This window comes from Nannospalax galili, unplaced genomic scaffold, assembly GCF_000622305.1.
Source record: "Nannospalax galili isolate Female #2095 unplaced genomic scaffold, S.galili_v1.0 scaffold503, whole genome shotgun sequence".
NCBI classification, from domain to species: Eukaryota; Metazoa; Chordata; class Mammalia; order Rodentia; family Spalacidae; genus Nannospalax; species Nannospalax galili.
The window spans coordinates 121,631-141,895 of record NW_008349770.1 but is presented as its reverse complement, the minus strand read 5'-3'; the positions used below and the strand labels follow the sequence as shown (position 1 = coordinate 141,895).

The 20,265-nt window shown below is 45.9% G+C and overlaps 1 protein-coding gene across 1 annotated transcript in view; it reads right to left on the bottom strand.

The window, feature by feature from the left end:
* Positions 1–6,233: 6,233 nt before the first annotated feature.
* LOC103745175 (cytidine monophosphate-N-acetylneuraminic acid hydroxylase) overlaps positions 6,234–20,265 on the bottom strand; it is a 70,068-nt gene continuing 56,036 nt past the window's right edge. The window contains exons 13-16 of the mRNA XM_029570397.1: positions 19,963–20,079; positions 13,785–13,900; positions 10,117–10,212; positions 6,234–7,528 (exon numbers count right to left, since the gene is read on the bottom strand). Of these exons, the coding sequence (XP_029426257.1) occupies positions 10,137–10,212; positions 13,785–13,900; positions 19,963–20,079 (309 nt within the window). The 3' untranslated portion in view covers positions 6,234–7,528; positions 10,117–10,136. The remainder of the gene's footprint in view (positions 7,529–10,116; positions 10,213–13,784; positions 13,901–19,962; positions 20,080–20,265) is intronic.

Here is a 20,265-nt window from a genome sequence, read left to right as displayed (position 1 = left end):
GTTGTAAAATGAGTAATTTCTCCCTGGGTAATGGCCACTGTTCCACCCAGACTGGTTCCTTGGTGATCCAGTCGAGGCAGGGAGTCTGGAAATCAACAGTGGCCATTAGGATTGGGGGTACTTTCGTTTTAGGAACCTCATATGATCATCTATTTTAAGGCATTCTCCTTCAGACCCACTGGCAAGAACTACATTGAGGTCTTCCAGGATATCTTGTCCCATGAGATTTGTGACTATATCTGCAATCAGAGGTCTTATTGTGCCAACCTCTCCATCAGGATCCTCCCATTTATAGAAGTTTTTAGTGATGAATGCTTGGGAGGGGCCCCCTACTCCCATCAGTTGGGGTCCTGGTATTAATTCCCAGTGTAGGGGAACCTCAGAGCTCCTTAAGATGGTTTTATCAGCCTGGGTGTCAAGGAGGCATTTGAAAGGTTTATTGTCTATTTTTATGGTTAATTTTGGATGGGTATTTTCTGTAATACTGGTTACCTGTAATGTTTGTGGCTTCCCTCTTGTTAGCAGGGCTGAGGGTTACCCCGGAAGGAGTTTAAAGGTGGTAAAAGTTTTCCATCTCTGTCATATTTAGATTTACAATCTCTTTTCCAGTGAAAGCCCCTTTTACAGAGAGGACAGAGGGTTTTAGGGGGTCAAGGGGCAGCCAAACCGTTTTGGGGGCAATTTTCTTTCCAGTGTCTGGTTTCTCCACATTTAAAACATTTTGAGTTGGGTCAGGTTGCACCTACAAAGGCCTGGGCAAGGGAGCCTCGAGGCCTGGTATGTGGCAGTCCCAATGTCATGGGTGGCCACAATCCATTTGTCGTAATGTTCATTTTTCAGTCCCTGGCATGCTGTCTGTGCTCAGGGGTCATCCCTTCTCAGACAAAGTTGTTTAAAAGCTTTGGCTACAGGATTTTTCTATCTAAACTGGCCTGCACTCTTAGTATAAAGTCTGGGAGGGTTTCAGTTGGTTTTTGCTTTAGGAAGGTTAATGAGGAGGTCTCTCCAGGCCCGATGGACAAGGGGGTTAGACGGTCCCAGGCCTGTAGTACACATAAGCGGACCTGTACAAAATAGCCAGCAGGAATCACAGCCTGCTGAATTCCGGTGGAAAAATTGCCCTGGCCGAAAAGCTGGTCATAGTTCCAATCTATGAATCCAGGTGGTGGATCTTGCCCTTGTTGTGGTTTCAGCTGTTGATTATATATGTCATTTCTTTAAATCTGCATTAGGCATTCATCTCTAAATAAAGCCTCCCATTGTACAAATAATGGACTGGGGAGGGTGGATATACAGATATCTCTCCAGTCCTGGGGGGTCAGGATGTTAGTATTAAAGGTTTGTAGTATAGATTTTGTCCATGGAGCATGGATCCTATCCTCATGGACAGCTTGGTGCAGCTCTTTTAAGTCTGCTGCCAGGAGGGGATACCAAGCCAGTGAACGTTGCCTTGTTATTTGTAGGTTAATGGGAAAAGCTTCTATCGATGGGGTTTTTGGGTCCTGAGGCCATTGTGTCTGGAGATTCTGGGGGCAATAACTCCATTATCCCTGAGATTACAGAGCTGTTCAATGGCTGTGGGGCGTGGCACCACAGGAAGAGGGAGGAGGGGGATTTGTCTGGGAATCTTCAGGAGTTTTTGAAGTCTGGGTTTTAACATCCGGGTTTGTTAAATCAGTCCATGAGGATTTGTAGGGGGGAAGAGGCGGATAAAGGTTATTTTTGTTGATGGGTGGTTTTTGTCTGACTTGGTCAATTTTTATTTTGGAGGCTGTTGAATCTGTTACCGGGCAATCTTCAGGATTTATTTCTTTATTTTTTAGGGCTGTTGAATCTGCTGTTGGGCAATCTTTAGGGTCTTTTTCTTTATTTTTTAGGGCTGTCGAATCTGCTGTTGGTCAATCTTTAGGGTCTTTTTCTTTATTTGAACCCTCCCCTTTATTATCCCCTGGTGCTAGTAAGTTCTCCTCAGTCTTAGGTGGGTTTCCTAAGCATTGTCGAATGGCTGTTATTATGGGGAGAAAGGAAAGGGGCAAATGGTGCCTTTCCTGGATTTCCTTTTTATGAGCCAGATAGGCAACGTTGGTCCAGACCTCTGGGTCAGAAATGTCTGCTGACACGATCCAGGGTGTGAATTGAAATACTTCATTCCAAAATTTTGAGCTTTCCTTTTGGGAAATCTTAAGTCCTTTTGATTTAAGTAGGGCTCTAAGGGAGAGAATTTGGAGGTTTTTTGGCGTGATGCTGAATTACCCATTATAGAAAAGAAAGGAAATGTTGTCAGTGGCGTTCAACGTTCCTGAGGCAGCCTGCCACGGGGGATTGAGATGCTTTGACAAACACAAGCCTAGCCGCAGATTTAAGGGACTGGCAACCGTCCTTGTTACTTTTAACTGGTTGCTGCCTTACCAGATTTTCATGATAGTTTTAAAGGTTACTTCCTACACCCAGTCGGGCTGTCAGGGTCTGGAAAGAGGGCAGGGGGCCTTCAGCTAATATCAGGGAGTTGCCCCGACCAAGAGGCTTCAGTTGCCCACAAACCGTATTCAGACCCTCGCGAAGGCAATAACCGAGATAAAGCAAAGAGAGAGAGAGAGATGGGGTGGTTCTCTGATGAGCCCCTTCCCCAGGAAAAAGTTTACGGAAAAAAATGGCTTTTTTTTAAAGTCTTTTTTTCCGTTTGTATGGCGGAAGCTGCCTTAAATTCTTTAAGTGCTCTGCAGAGGCTAATTTAAATTCTCACTAACTGGTTTAACTTGGGCTTGAGCACCCCGGGGGCAAGATAACAAAACAGATTAGGGAAGTTTATTTTAGAAGTTGACTTTAAGGCTTATATAAAGATCCCTTAGAACTTTGGGGATTTTGCTTCTGGGGGAGTTGTTCAAGATAGAAAAGGAAAGTGAGGTGAAATGCTGATTTCTAGGGGAACATGCCTGGGATCAAAACCCCAGGTGATTCCACATAGGCCACAGCGCAAACCTGCCCGCAAATTTGAGATCCAGCGACCGCTCTAAGAGCAATTAACTGTTCGTTGCATTACTGGGTTTTTGCATTAGAAAGATGTATAGATAGGGGATCTTGTCTACACCCGTGTGGGCAGTCGGGGTCTGTTAAGAGGGCTAAGAGCCTTTGGCTAACATCAGGGAGTAGCCCTGATCAGAAAGCCTCAATTGCTCCTTTGTCTTTAACAGTCCCACGCAAAGACTCAGACCGAAAATAAAAGGAGGAAAAAGAGGAGAGACTGCCAATCCTCAAGGGTGGGATGGCCAAAGCAAAGCTGCCGCTACCCTCCTGGGGTGAGGGGGTACTCACAAACTCCATGCGTTTGGGCGCCAGCTGTGGTGTCTTTACCTCCCCTTGTGGGTCGTTGGCCACCGGTCCACGAGGACAAAGGGAGCAGAAGCAATGAATGGGGTCAGGATGGCCAGTGAGCACTGACAGAAGAAAGCCCTCCCGGGGAGTCATATTCAGTGATACAGCTCCATTTATCCAGTGGGGGTCAGGGAAAATATAGTGTGGAGGCAGCAGCCAAAGCTTCAGCTGATAGGTGCTCATAGTATGCTTTATTTACATGTGGTAGGGGATCCCATCATCTGACTATAGGGCAATGCCTAATTATCATATAGAAAAAACCTGGGGGCAGTTTTATTGCAGGTAACTATGCCAGAGGTCATGCTCTGAATAAGGTCAGGTATCTGTGCTTGGAGGCACTTTCCAGGTAGGTCAGGCAGGAAGCCCCTGCTGAGAAAGGAGCTGACCTTAACAGCAGGGTTCCCCAACATGTTTGTTTCCCTGAATACATTTCTCATGTGTCCTCTGTTCTCTGTTACCTTCTTTCAGGCCTTTTCAACTATTCCACGGCCCCTCCAGCATCTTTGTGGTTCTCTTTCCTTTGGTTGTCACCCTCAGACACAACACAATACCACTGAATGTGAGGGTCAATCCTGATTGCCAACTTGATAGGATTAGTAATGTCTGGATCAGAAAAACACACCTCTGGGTATTTCCATGCAGATTCAGAGTGTGAAGGCTTTGACCCAATGACTAGTTGGATGCACTGATGTAGCTCAGGCTGGCCTGGAACTCATGGCAAGCCTCCTGCCTCAGCCTCCTGCGTTCTGGGGTTATACAAGTGATCCACCACATTCAGCTTGGATTCAAAATTTGAAAAAACAGTTAGGAAGTGGTGGAATTTCCGGCCTGTTTAGAGGAAGTAGGTCACTAGGGGTATGTCCAGCTTGCCCTTCCTGTCACAGCCTTCCTCTGCTTCCTGACTGCCATGAGGTGAGACTCTCCTCCACCACACTCCTTCCACCATGATGTTTTGCCCAAGTGCATAGGGCCAAGTGACCATGACAATTCCTCCCTTACAATTGTTCTCAGATGCTTCGGTAACAGTGACAGGAAAATGACTCACCAAGTCTATGTCAGCTGTCAACTGGTTGCTTCTAGCTTTGCACTGGCTGTTATAAAAGCCAACCAAAACACAAAGGTAAATAGGTAAGGGTGCTGTCAAGGCTCTAGACAAAGGAGAACTTCCTCTGCCCAGCCCTAATCAACGGGTTCTGCAGAGCGGGGCCCTTACATGGCCAGGTGGCCTGAGTGCTCCTGGAAGTCCCAAACAAGCCCCCTACGGCGACTTTATACTAAGTCTCCAGGATGCTGTCCCAGTGGGGTGGCTTTCGGGGTGTTTCAAAGCATTTAGCTTCCTGGCCTTCTCTGGATGGAGAGGAAGATCAGCCCCTGTTCTGGGTTTCCTTCCTCTGCTGATCTCGGTAGCGGGGAAGATGTATTAAGTGGTCAGACCCTGGGCATGCTCGAAGGGTGGAGATGACAGAATTTGCAGAGTGGATGCGAGAAAACAATGCATAAAGGTTATTTCCTGGTGTTCTGTGTAAGTAGGACGTGAGACAGGACATACTAGACCCGAAGAGCTGGTGATGTGGGGAGATACGCCAGAGGAAGACGGGGCTCAGGAGCAAGGGGCCATGTTGGGTCAGTGCATTGGAGGTGCTGTTAAGCAAAACAACGCCATCTTCATTAGAGCAGCTGTGCTGCCTGCAAGAGACCCTCAAGATTGAGCTGCTCACTCCCAGTTCCAGTGAGGGGCAATGGGTGGGGAGGGTCCTTGAACCCTTACCTGAGATTCCAGCCACTCTTCTCAAGGTTGGTACACAGTTCTGCCCGAACTGCATGTGGTGTCTTGGGAGGTGCTGGCATTTATAGGCTGGGAGAGGTTCATTGAAGCGGGGAGGGGGGGTCTTCATCTATGTTGCTATGGATGTCATCATCCATGCTGGGTGAAGACTATTCAGTGCAACTGCTTTTGGGTCCCCTAGATCCCTGTAAGTAGCCCCTCCCCCATGCTCCCCGCCCCCACCCACTCTCTCCCTCCCCCATGCCCCCCCATCCTCTGTAAATAAGCCCAATGAACCCATTGGTCCCTGAGGGTGCACTGTGGTGGAATGGCAATTTGGTTGGTTGATGGACCCTTATGAGGAGGAGGTGGACACTGTTCACATCTCCCCCAGGGAGGGATTCTTGCAGTAGAGGGCCTGGGATTACAGGGGACTGTGGAAGCCCAGATATCCGAGAGAACAGTGAAACACCAGAGTAGACCTTCAAATCAGTGTTCATAAGAGCTCAGTTGAAGGGCGCTTCTTTTGTGTTCTTCTCAAAATACTCGGGGCTGGAGAGATGGCCTAGCGGTTAAAGGCACTGGCTGCTCTTGCAGAGGACCCGGGTTCAATTCCCAGCACCACATGGCAGCTAACAACAATTCTAGTTCCAGAGGAATTTGATGCCCTCTTCTGACCTCCATGTGCATTGCACGACATGGGTGCAGGCAATACACTCATACACATAAATTAAGAAAATATTTTTAAAATACAGATCTTTTGGCTAACTGGAACCTCAGCACTTGGGAGACAGCGGCAGGAGAATTGCCACAAGTTTGAGGTCAGCCTAGGTAACACAGTGAGGAAAAAAATTCTTATTTTTAAAATACTCGGGGCTGGAGAGATGGCTCAGCAGTTAAGAGCACTGACTGCTCTTGCAGAGGACCTGGGTTCAATTCTCAGCACCCACATGGCAGCTAGAACAGTCCTTAACTCCAGTTCCAGGGGAATCCGAAGCCTTCTTCTGACCTCCGCGGCAGTGCACAACACGGGTGCACTCACATACATGCAGACATAAAACTCTTTTATTTGTTCATCATATACATTCTAATATATTCTGTCCACATACACATTTATTTTTATCAATAATAGAATAATTTATAGTATAAATCACAGAGTGTAATTCCTCAATTCCAAGCATTTCTATTTCATCCAGGATGAGGTAAGGCAAAAAGTCTGTCATTGATGATGCTAATTTCAGTGAGAAAGAGACAATCAGTTTTTCAATGACTAGAGTTAAAGGAACAGACTGTGCGGTCCCTTTCTCGTATTTTGAGAATCAGAGGTAGATTCTAATCAGAAAGGACATTTCATCTTCAGTCAGCGGACAGGCATGTGGGAAACATCAAAAGGTAAAATGGAAACATGATTACAATTAGTTTCTTACAAGTTAATTGGTATGTCTGACATAATCATATGAATATATATATTTTTAAAAATAGGCATCATGAAAACACACATGACAATGATTTGCCTCATTTAGTCATTGGAACAATGACTTTAGAAGTTTGGAAAAGGGCTTTTTGTTTGTGGGGTTGTCTTAATTTTCTGTCGATTTTTATCCTCTGTAAATTATTTAGTGTTCCTGTTTTCTCTTGATCAAAATCCACCTAACTGCTAAAATTCATAGGCTTTTTAAGTAATGAAGTTTGTAATGGACTCAGAATCATTTCCATCCTTTTAGATCAGCCTGTGGGGCCCCGTTTTGGTGAACAGATGATTCCAACAACAGTTTCTGAAAACCCAGCACAACTCAGGAACTTTCTTACTCTAGGGAATCCCCAGCACTGTTTGTGGAATCACCTTATTAAGGAACAAAAGACCTGCTACTGCTCCTCCTCTCCGACCCTGCTTAGCCCTTTCTCCTTCCTATTTTCTTCTGCTCGCTCCTTCACCTGCTTCTCCTTCCTCTTCCCTCTGCCTCTCCATCCCTTCCCCCACCCCTTTCCTTCTGTCTCTTCATTCTCCAAACTCTTCCTCTTTCCATTTCTAAGCTTGGATTCACATCTCCTTCCATGTGACTTCGTGGTCCACACAGAGCTTGTTCCTGCTGGTTTTCCTTGGTTCTTCTTATAGAGAAGTGTGGGTGGGATAAACTTGCGGGGTGCTGGAGATGAAACCCAGACTCATACACATTCTAAGCACAGGCTCTACCACTGAGTCGCATCTCCAGCCCCAGCAAAGCTGTTTTGAGTCAGTCTATGTAGGGATTCACAGAAGGAAGTGGGCATCTCTGGAATGCAGCGTGTAGTGTAGGAGTCTGCTGCTGTAAAACACAGTCTCTTTGGTATAAACTGTTGTGTTCAAGATGAAGGGATACGTTCTAGAGTTTTCAGTGTTGTTGGGCATCTCTGAATGAAAGAATGAAAAACAACAGTTACAAGTGTGTTTAGGGCATTTAAAAATGCTTTACGACTGTGGGCACAGTGTGACCAGCCACCCGCTCCTGCCGCCATGCGCTCCCTACCGCGCCTGTCTGTTTCCCTCAAACTGTGAACCAAGTTGTTTTCTCTAAGTTGTTTTTACCAGGCATTTTGTCACTGCGAAGAGAAAAGTAACTAAAACACAGCACACACCTCCTGGTAACAGTTTCCCATCCCTTCATTGCCCTGGCACTTCTGTTCTTTACTTCAGCTACATTGCTACTTTTAAGGTAAGAAAGAATATGTTTCCAACTTCAGGTGACTTACCCTGTGCCCGCTGTGGGCTCTGTGGCTCCCCTGTGCAGGGGTGAAGTTGTTGACCTACTATGTGCCTGTCACTCTTCGAGACGTGCCTTACCCTATAACAGCCCCATGTGGATGTGCTGTTATTGTATCCACTTACTAGAAGCAGCCTGGGACACAAGGAGCAGAAATCTGCCCAAGTCACAGTGGGTGACAGAGTGAGAGTGAGCTCAAGTCATATTCCAAGTGTGACAGGCAGGCCACCACACTTTACTGCCTCCCCACGAGGCAGCTTCCGATGTTCTCAAAGACTCTCGGTTTGCCCTGCCCTGTCTTGGCTCCATTTCATTCATCCACTTATGCAAAAGTGCTTCAAATGCATCTTCTTTCAGAACGGCTCCGACCTTGGCTTCGGGGCTCTGTGTGCTGCCCACTGACCGTCCAGACCCGCTTCACAACCTCAGAACCTGCTTGGCGTCCTGAGTCCTCTCCTCACTGTCCCATCACCTCTCACACCCTTTCTTGATTCCCTGTCTCTGCCACACTAGGAAGTCAGATCACTGCTGAATTCACTCTGCCTTTTCCCACCTTTAACATCACCCACTCTTTCTGGAATGTTCTTCCTGCCTTCCCCTCTTTTAGAGTTTGTTTATGAACACCTTTACTCAGAATCTAATTCCCCCTGCAGTGCTGGTGATCAAACCCAGAGGCTCCTATGTGTGAATCAAGTGCTTTACTATGGAGCTACATCAGTTTTGATTTTTTGGAGAGTCTTACTTTTTACAGACCCTCATCTGTTCCCAGTCTCCTAGTCCTTTGCCTTCTGCTTCCTGATCATCTCAGAACATCACCTATAACCTTTCCCTGCTTGGCATTTCCAGCATGAACTTACAGTGCTCATGAGTCTCCTTGTTGATATGGTATGTGAAGTTTCTTTGCATCCCTTTCAGCTTATAATCACAACTGAAAAGACCTAACCCAACGCCCTGTGCAAAACTAAAGCCTGAAACACAAAAGTTAATCCCTGAATGGAATGTAAAGGGATTTTCTGATATGATCCTTAATCCTACTGGTAAAGACCTGGAAGCCAATTTTAAGGCGCAAGTCACAACGATGGCAGTCCTGAGTGGGTAGGGGACAAAAAGCCCGGTGTTCTTTCTCCCCTGAATGTATATCATCCATAATTTTATGAGGCTCTGTGTGATGCACCTGGCTATCTTGCAACTGTGTCTATTTTTATGTGTATACATGCATGTGTACATGTATGTGTGCATGTACTTGTGCACTCATGCACCAGAGGTCAACTTCAGGTATCTTCCTCAAGAGCCATCGCTTTGAGACGGGCTCTGGCTGGAACTCACCTATTAGGCAAGGCTGGCTGGATGTGAGCCCCAGGGATCCACCTGTCTCCCCACCAGCACTGGGATGAAAAGGGTACACCTCCTGTGTGCACCACCGTGTGTCTACTGTTCTACACCAGTGCTGGGGATTGGATTCAGGTTCTCACACTTGTGTGGCAAACACTACCAACTGAACCATCTCCCCAGCCTCGAGAATGTCTACTTTTAAGAAGCTGAGTGTGAACTGGGAGAGGCAATCATTACCTTCTACAATCAGACGTGACTGGTAGCTGTTGGTGGGATAAATGAATATAAGTGCATATGCTAAGAGTTGACATTCTGTAGTGATAGCGTGTGGCCCTTTTGATCAAATGGAAACAAGTTTTGTAATTCAGCTAATGAAGCCCTATGTTGGCTGCAACTTTTCTAGAAAAGTTGATCTTGGGCTGCATCTCACCGCTGCCTTTAGCACTTCTCTCTCCCTGCTTGTGCTGTGTCCCCCTGTGCTCAGGATTTCTCTCTGGAACAGCGTCTGTTCCAGAATAGGCTGTGTGTTCACCTCAGCCTGTCCATGGGATCTATAGACATTAGAAGGAGCACCCTGCTTATTTACTCTTGCCTTATTCACTGATTTTTTTGGGGGGAGAGACTTTTGAGACAGGGTCTTCCTGTAGACCCAGCTGGCTTAGAATGCACTATATAGACCAGGCTGGCCTTGATCTCAGAGATCTACTCGCCTCTGCTTTCTGAGTCTAGGACTAAAGGCCTGTGCCTCCACACCAGCCCCTAGTCACTAATTTTTAAACATTGGTGTTTTTCTTGGATTCTTCCCTCTTTCTCAGTCCTCTGAAAGTCAGGTTTTCTGCAACTTAGGTGGCAAAGTGTCATGTGATAGGCAGCTGGGCGTCCCCCACCCCGCCCTCAGATGCTTACCTGCACATCCCAGGTGCTCTCTAACCACAGTGCATCAAGAATGACCCCCAATTCGGTGGTGTTAGGGGGAGTTTTATCTGAAAATGATTCCAAAACCTGTAAGAGAGAGGGGGAGGGTGGGGGAATTGCTCTTCGCAAATGTCTACACCCTGTGCTTGGCCAGGATTGACTTTATTTATTTACAGTTTACTCATGCCTGGTACTCAGCCCTCCGCAGAAGACAAAGCTACTTCTGGAGACGTTCTGCAGCTCAGAATTTCCAGTCCCTTAGAGCATGACTGTGCCTTGCTTTTTATGACCAGCCTTGCTTTAAGGCAATCCCATCAGTGAACATCTATGTCTGTATGAGATACAGAAAGGGTCATCTTGTAGGAACCAGCTTGTGCCCTGGAGGGATGACCTCTTCCTGCTACCCCACCTTGCAGACACAGTGATCCTCCAGACCATAGCTTGAGCAGGACAGCTTGGTTACCCATGCCTCCCACCCCATCCCAATTCTTCCCGGACTAAAACCTACAGCTTGTGACCCCTTAGATGTGCAGGGGTGAACTGGCTTCCTCAAGAACAGCCTGGCTGAGTGCTCTATTAGTCAGTACAGAGCCAGTAACAACACACTTAGGAACTCATCCTAAGGATGACTAAGGGTACACAGGATGTGCCAAAAGACGGCAGACATAATTCACCGAGTCATGGCTTCAAAGAGTCAAAACCTAAAAAGAACCTGAAGGTCAGCCTGTGACTGGTTAAGTGAGATCTGATTTCCGGCATATGCTGTCAGAAAAGCAGGCATTAAAATGACGATGTGAGAGACACGCAGTGATACGCAAAATTGCCAGATGTACAAGTACGTAAGTGTGCCCCTCATAGCCCATGTTTATAAAAAGCACACACGTATGTGCTTGGAAATATAGAATGTTGACTAGACACCAAAACATGAGTTATTCCTCTTGAGTGAGAGGATTATTTCTGTTTTTGTTTTTTTTTAATTTTTTATTTTGGTCTTTTTGAGACAGGATCTCCCTGTAGCTCCAGCTACCTGGAACTCACTCTGTAGACCAGGCTGGCCTTGAACTCACAGAGGATCTGCTTGCTTTTGCCTCCCGAGTGCTGGGACTAAAGGCATGCACCACCATGCCCGGCTATTTCTGGTTTTAATTTTTTTATATTTTAAACTGTTTTTTTTTTTTTTCAAAAAATCTACCGTGACTATTACTGTTTTATGGCAAAAAAGCATTTAACAGGCTCCATTGCTGTCCTCTCTCTCTGTTTACACTGAAAGCTCCTGTCAGTGCCCCCGAAGGTGACACTGGGTCCCTGGGCTCTTCGTCTGTTTTTCGTGTGGCCACACTGAGGAACCTTCCCTCTTTTGTTATTACTCATCCCATTAACTGGCTGCCTGAGACAGGGGTGGGGTGAGTGGGGGCGTCGGGGGTGTTTGAGGTGGGGGGTTGAGAGTGCAGGCGAGTGTGGGAGCCTGGGCTTCTGCTGTGCAGTTCTGCTTACATGAACTCTGTTGAAGATGCCCCAACACTGAGAGGGTGGGAAGGGAGACTGATAAAAAACACCCTGGTCATAGTTGGAACGTCTGCGGTGGAGTCTGAACCACACCAGTTAACTGTCTGTGTTAACTGCGGTAACATCGTTCCTGCCACCAGTGTGTAATGTTTCACTGAAGATAAATATATCTACAGAAATGTGGGTATGTCCAAAAATAGGCCAGGGAGACATACACCCTTTTATCAAGGGTCACCCAGAGAGAGGATGGAGGGAGGGGCAGGAAGCAGAGGTTTCGGGGAGGGGCTGGGGCTGTTACTTTGCAGTAAGTGAACTTCTACATTCTTTAAATCTTTAAAATGTAATTTTAGCCTTAATCCCAGCACTCAGGAGGCAGAGGCAGGTAGCTCTCTGTGGTCTTCAGCAAGAACAACTAGTGTTCTTAACCACTGAGCCATCTCTCCAGCCCCAAAATAAAATAATTTTAAAAGTAAAACACAATAAAAAAAAGAAACAATGGCCAGAATGGAGAGGTGGCTCAGAGATCAAGAGCACTGTCTCAAGAGGAGCCGGGTTCAGTTCCCAGCACCCACACAGCAGCTAACAACTGTCAGTAACTCCAGTTCCAGGGGAATCTGATGCCCTTTTCTGGTCTCCACAGGTATTGCATGACATAGGTGCACTTAGATACTTGCAAGAAATACACTCATACACATAAAATAAAAAAAAATTAATTAAATTAAAAATTAGGAAGGGGTTGGGAGGGCTGGAGAGATGCTCAGTGGTAGACACTGGCTGCTCTTGCAGAGGATCTGGGTTTGGTTCCCAGCACCCACATAGCAGCTAACAACTGTCAGTAACTCCAGTTCCAGGGAATCCAATACCCTCCTCTGACCTCTGTGAGCACTGCAGGGCACAGGCGCACTTACATACATGCATACAAAACACTCACATAAAAAAATTCAGATGAAATTAATAAAAAGGGTTGAGTGTGGTGGCTCACATCTGCATCCCAGCATGTGGGAAGCCAAGACAGGAGGATCTGGGTAAGCTTGGGGCCAGCCTGGGCTATGCAGTGAGTTCTAGGCCAGCTTGGGCTATAGAGTGAGAGTCTGTCTCAATCAATCAAAAAAGAAAAACAAGCAAACAAACAAAAATAAAACAAACCTCCATAAAGTGACCATTAAAAAGGAAATGAGTAAAATACATGTTTTTAAAATACTTGCAATTGCAGCCCACTAGCTAGGGGGTATTACCTAGATATTTTAATTTTTAAATATATTTCTAATCTATTATGGGGCCACACCCATATCATCCTGTGCATGTGGGAGTCAGTGGACAACCTGTAGGAGTCAGTTCTCTCCCTCTACCACGTGGGTCTCTGGGATTGAACTCAGGTCACCTGACTTAACAGCAGGTACCTTTACTCACTGAACCATTTGCAGGCCAATAATATTTTAATATCTTTTATTTTATTTTTATGTGTATGAGCATATTGCCTGCATGTATGTAAACGCACCTGTGTTGTGCAATGCCCCTGGAGGTCAGAAGAGGGCGTCAGATCCCCTGGAACTGGAGTCACAAACAGTTGTTAGTTGCCATGTGGGTGCTGGGAACCAAACCTTGGTCCTCTGCAAGAGCAGCCAGTGCTCTTAACCCCTGAGCATCTCTACAGCCCCCAAAGACATTTTGAATAATTGGAATTTAAAATTAAATATTTGCATTTTCATAGGCTCAGTGGTGATAATGAGACTACATTCTCTTTATTGATTTTGCACATATAAAAATGGAAAGCTGTTCTTTCTGAGATTTTATTGCAAGCATTCCAAATACCATCTTGAAGCTGTGTGCAGCTTAGAACATAGGCAGAAAAACTGAGCCATTCCTGTAAACCCCAGGCTCACCAAACGCAAGGCTCAACGTCCTTGTTAAAAGGCAGAGTCAGGCCGCATGGCACACGCCTGTAAATCCCAGCATGTGGGTCAGGGTGAAGCAGAATTGCCCTAAGTTTGAGGTCAGCCTGAGCTATAGAGTAAGATCCTATCTTGGAAAAACCAGAGACTAAAAGATGGCACCGTAACAAAGGGGCCTTGGGGAGCACAGTCAGTCACCTACTCTGCTCCGTACCTACACCCTCTGCACTAGCCCAGGGCGACCAGCATTCGCAGACTTACAGATGATGGTATATGTCAGGATCCCGCTGCAGCCGGGTCTGGAATCCAATGTACAAATCATCCCACAACAAGCCATTCTTCACCACGTACCTGATGACATCCACACGGCTCCGGATCTGAAACAACATGCAGCAAGTCTCGAGGTGGCCCTGGGAACGCGGGCGTCCAAGCCCTTGTGTCCCTAAGGGAAGCAGCTGCACAAAAGGAGTGAGGGAGAGATGCTGACCAACCGAGGAGGCGCTAAGGCCACAGGAAGGGCGTGGGGGGCAGGGCCAACTGGGGGACCATGGGGCTCAACCCCAGGGCCAGATGTGTGAGTTTACTATCATTGCTTCTGTTTCCTCATCCATAAAATGAATAAGGTAACATTCCTCATAGGGTTGTTGGGAGGACCGAGTAAGTACAAATATGAAACACTTCAAACAAGGCTGGATACACGGTAAGTGCTCCATACATGCTGTTCTCATGGCCCTGTCAAAGGCTGGCATGCTGTCTCTCCACCCGAAACTCAGAAGCCAGGCAGAGCCTGTGAGTTCCTGGCAGCCTGTGGGTGCTCAGCCTGCCCCAGAGCAGGATGGCCTTAAGTCAGTAATGAGGTCCTTAAGAAATCCCCACCACAGACACTGACGCTTTGTACAAAAGGATACAGGGCTGGAGGCCAGCTGGGGTGGCTCGACCTCAGCCCTTCATTGGCGCGCTCTGTGTAAGCTTGCTAAGCGGCCCCCCTCCCCGAGCCTGACCACAGCTGGGATTTTCAGGTGTTCCTCACCATGGTTTTTCTGTATTACATCGGGTTGTTGTGAGGCAGAGAAAAGAGGAAGGACTTTTTATGAACATCTTGAAATGATGGTGGCCTGAGAATGGCCTTCTTGAAAGGTAAGCCATGACTCCATGGGGGGCAGGGTCACATAACTGAATGTTGGGATTGTCAAAAACTTGGCAACAGTAAAAGGTTTCTGAATGTGTAATGAAAAAACTCAGTTCAAATCAATCATGTTATGAATCTGAGGCATTTCTAGCAGCACCCATGACTGCTAGAAATCACGTGACTTCACTGCTGCCTTGGTTCTGAATGGACAACATGCATGCTATGGACACCACACAAAGCCAACAGACGCTGCCCAAAACACATGGGCTCAAATTTGAGACTATCATATGTTATGAATTGCAATGTTTTACTGGACAAAGTTCTCTGTTCGTATAGAAAAAGAATTACAGAAAACAAAGACTTTAAAATGTTTTCCTATTGTCATTTCTCAGCATGTATCAAATTACTGTTTATCTGGATTATACTGTGGTAGAATTTATGATTTTAAAAAAATGTCGTGGTGGTGCGCACCTTAAATCCCAGTCCTTAGGAGGCAGGGGCAGGCAGATCTTTGTGAGAGCAAGGCACGTAGTGACTTCCAGACTGACTGGGACTAGAAGACTCTCTCAAAAACAAAAACAAAAACAGAAATAGAAACAAAAACAAAAACAAACAGAAACCAAAAAGACCAAAATGATGTTGAGTAGCTAACTTGAGTTTCATTTTTAAAAAATTCAATAAATTTTGGCTTGAGATTAGGACAGAACTTTCTGAAATAGCCCTAAACATATTTCTGTCATTTTGTACTATGTATTTATGTGAAGCAGTTTTAGCACTGACGATTATAAAATCAAAATACTGATCAACTCTGAAAAATTTAGAAGACACTTTCTGTCTCACGGCATCAAATACTCAGCCAAAATGTAATTTCTATGTGACAGACAAGCCTGTCTCAAGCCTGTCTCAATAGTCTGCAAATTTGCTTTCATCTTTAAGTGGTAAACTTGTGTGTATACAAAGAATTGCTTTTAAATAATTTTTAAAAATTTACTGGGGCTGGAGAGATGGCTCAGTGGTTAAGCCTCCTCCTGCAGAGGACCCAGGTTCGATTCCAGCACACACATGGTGGCTCACAACCATCTGTGACTCCAGTTCCAGGGGATTCGGCACCCTCTTCTGACCTCTGTGGGCATTGCATGACACGTGTGCACTTACCTACATGCAGGCAATACACTCATGCACATAAAATAAGAAAATAAAGTGTTTTTACAAAGGTAGGTGACAGGCCAGGGGAAGTAGGCAGTGAGCATCATCCTCCGTGGTCTCTGCTTAGGCTGAGCTGTGGCTTCACCGTGGGCTGCAGTGTGAGATGAAATGAACGCTTTCCTCCCAAGCTGATTTTAGTCAGTGTTTCATTGCAGCAATAGAAAGCAAACTAAAAAGCGGACACCACCGCTTACTGCTGCGTGACCTCGGGCTGGTGATTTTCATTCCTGGGCACCGCATCATAGAACGGGGCAAACAGTGACACCTGCTCATAACATCTGGAAAACATCTGCAGTTGTGTCGGGTGCAGAAGAAGATAGGCGCACGCTTGGTATATGAAAGCACAAATGAAGAGGCTGATCTTGTTTAAAGCGGGGACGAGCCTCACTGGGTGCAGCAGCAAGCGCCATAGCCCCGGCTATCAGAAGGCTGAGGTGGGGATGGCTTGAGATAGGAATGAACCAGCAGGAGAAGAGATGAGAAGAGGAAGGAGTAAAGAAGGGAAGAGAAAGGGAGAAAGAGGAAAGAAAGGCGGAGAGAGGAGGGAAGGGAGGGAAGGGAGGCTTCCCATAGGACCTCCTTCCTGTGAAATCACTGTGCTAAGAGCCATAAATCAGATGGCTGGATATAGTTCGCTGAAGTTTTAACACAGCAAGTGCTTTTACTAAACATAAAATTCAAGTCAGTTTATTGAAGTATGGTTCCCCAACATTCTTTTCTGTTTAGCACATGAAGATCTTGTTTATGCTCTACAATTAGGGCCTCACACATTTCTACAGCACATGCGATAAACTCAAGGCAGACTGCATGCCCTGGGCCGTGGCTAAGGGTTCTCACACTCTGTGTAAGCAGAGTGTATTAGCGTGTATTACACTAATACATGCCGTGTGTATTAGTGTGTGTGACTGGTCCAGCAGTCTCATATGGTGAGGATAAGTCCTATAGGAGACACAACGAAGGCTCAGACAGGCTAAATGATTTGCTCAAAGCCTCATGGTCAGCACTGTGCTCAGCAGAGGTGTGAGCTAGTCTCTGCCTGACCTGTCTCCAAAGTCCACTACTGAGTGGTGTCCTCTACACCACTCAGACAACAGCGAGGGGCTCCGTCTGCTGCCCGCTGACCGTCCAGACCTGCTTCACAACCTCAGAACCTGCCTGGCGTCCTGAGTCCTCTTGACTCTCCTCGCTGTCCCATTACCTCTCACACCCTTTCTTGACTCCCTTTCTGTCTCTGCCACACTAGGAAGTCAGATCACTGCTGAACTCACTCTGCCTTTTCCCACCTTTAACATCACCCACTCTTTCTGGAATGTTCTTCCTGCCCTCCCGTTTTTTTGTCTATGAAAACCATTGCTCAGTATCTAATTGCGAGGGACTCCTCGGAACCTGAGTTCTGCAACATTTAATGCTCAGAGACCCTGTTTCCTTGGGGAAGGAGACAGAACCCTGGTGGTGTCAGACCATTGAAACAATGGGTCCATAAGAATTAAAATTTCCTCAGAAATCCTGTGCTAGGGGAAGGGGAAGGCCAGCTCAGTAACCTGGAGGAACTTGCCTTGAAGCAAGACGAGATTGTGTACAGTTCTAGCAACTTAATAAGTGTGTGTTTCCTGCTGTGTCTACATTTCTATATAAAATGACAGTTCTGCTATAGAAAAGCTGGGAGAAACCAGGAGCCTTCCTCCTTCAGGTTTGGCCTAATGTCCATTTCTGTTTCCTAGTGTCTTTTATGATGTGGTGGGTTAGATGAATCTCAGGAGGAAATCTTGTGGCTCACTGATCCCCAGTGGGTAGCTGGGGGAGATTCCCAGGTACTGGGAGTTTTCCGGGTTCTCTGACCCTTGGGTGTCAGTTACCTGTAAACACATACTGATGAGTTCACAAAGGAAAAGGGTTTTGGGATTCTGTCCTTGCCTGTAAAGCATACTCCAGTTGTTAGTCTTATGAAGTTTCTAGGGACTCTCACAACCCAGGCCTAGGCTATTTTCTGATCTTGTGGCCGATTTCTAAAGAATTTTAAAGAAGGTTCTGTTCAGCCTTTTGCTGAATGGTTGTTTGACTTTGGACAGGAAGGCTCGACACTAGCAGAGGGCTTACTTGGTTTTTCTGTGGAATCTGGTTTGGCATTTAGACTTTGGCTGACTTTATCTCCATGTTTGAGGAATAAAAGCCTCATTTTGAGTCACTTTGGAGTACCATCTGACAGGAGATAAATTATCCCATACATGAGGCTTAGGTAGCCATTGGACTTAGGTCTTTGTTTGGGGGTAAAGATTAAGATTCTTAGTAAAATGTCTGCTTTCATTTGAATTTGAGTACACTTCTGCGAGATCTCTACTATAACTTGTAGGCCTGAAAACTAGTGATTCTTTAATATTTTGGAGACCCTGCTGATAGGTCTGATTCCTGCTGATAGGTCTTTTTCCGATCTAGCAGTCACTCTGAGTTAACATAACTTTCTGTTTTATTTTGTATTCTAGTCTGCACTTATGTTAATTGGCTTGAGGAACGCTGAAAATTTCATGGTTATGGGAATGGTCCAGCAGAGATTTATCTAGCCGGCATTTTGAAGAGACCATGGAGTTCCCAGAAAAGCAGCTATACCTGTGTAAAGCTTCTACAAGGCTGATCGGCTGCTTAAAATTTCATGATCTTGGAGAGTTGCAAACCAGACACAAAATTATTTCAGGTGGTCTACAGTTCCTTCGATAAGGAAAAGTTATAGTCTTTCAACTTTCTGTATTCCTATATAATCTTTTAATCTTGGACTGTTTTGAAGTTTCCTTTATTTTACAAAGCAGGTAGATACCTTGACAGGCAGCTGGGGGATGCTTTGCTCTTTTGTGGCTGTGTGTTTTCACTACCCTGAGATGTTTTGTTACTCTGTAACATCCTGAAGCTCTGTGGCTTTCCACGATCTCACTGCTGGAAGATGTAAAACTAAGAGAATGGAAAGTTCACCAAATGGTTTAATGAGTCCAAGACAAGCATGGATCAAACAAGACAGATATCTAAACTGCAATGACCGTTGACTGATTCCTAGCCCAATTAGCCTGGCTTATCTATGGATCAATAGCTGGCCTGACCCACACCTGGGATATGTACTTTGTAAACTATGAGGACCGAGTGAATTCAGGAATTTTCCTCATATAACATGGCCCATCATGAGAAGAAACAGAGGGCCCAGATACCAGTCATAAAATGACGACATAAAAATGCTTATTTAAGCCCCATCTGTACTTCTGTGTTTGAGGCCCAGAAAATCTTGAAGGCTTTGCTGCTGGTTCTGGGACCTCATGTGTGTGAGGGAATGGAGGAGCCTTCTGACTCTCCTGTGTAAATGCTTGATCTCTTAGCTATTCGAAGAGCTTTTCCCCTTAACAGCCACTTGTTCCCCACTTGTGTCTGAAGTAACATCTTTTCAATTATCAGGTAAAACCTTTGGGGATACATTAACTTAGCAGACCACTAGCATCCATCAACACAAAAGCTAAGGATGTCATCAGATAGCCTATGAAACCAGAGATTTCCGTCCATCCACCTACATGACGCTCCCACAGATGTGTTTGGAAAATGCCTTGATCTATGACTTTCTTTTGTTCTCTAACTATAATCTTCATTCAGTCGCTTCCACATTGGATCACATGATTTGGAGCATTTTGTATGTGTGATCCTGGTCACGGTCCCTCAGATTTGGCTCAAGAATAACCCTTATTCTCTTCTAGTCAAGAGTTATTTTTGAGCGGCTGGAGAGATGGCTCCGTGGTTAAGAACACTGGCTGCTCTTGCAGATGACCCGGGTTCAATTCCCAGCACCCACATGGTGGCTAACAACTGTCTGTAACTCCAGTTCCATGAGATCCAGTGCCCTCTTCTGACCTCCATGAGCATTACATGACACGGGTACACTTACACACATGCAGACAATACACTCATACACATAAAACAAAAATAATAAATAGTAAAAAAAAGAGTTGTTTTTGAATCAATGGAAGGAAAAGGGGAGGGGTGAAGGAGGGGAAGAGGAGGCCAGGAGGGAAGGGACAAGGGGGGAGGTGGGGAGGAAGCGGGGGAGGAAGGCATCCCACTGGGATTGTTGCTTACTTCCTCATAGGCGTGTTCCCGGCTTGGTCTTTCGTTAGGAAAGGATAAATCTAGAAAGTCAACCAAATAGTCGTATCCTCCAGGGAAAGGTTTGAAGTCTTCATCTGTCTCAATCATCTGTGCAAATGACAACACAACACAGTCCATGGAAGAAGAACGCTCACCAGGGGACCGAGGTCTTTAAGATTCTAAGAATGCAGAAGACTCAAAGGAAGCGAACAGCAGTGAGTCTGAAGTCTGTCCCTCCCTGCCTTCCTCCCTCTCTCCATCCCTCCCCCTCCCTCCCCCATCCCTCCCTCCCTT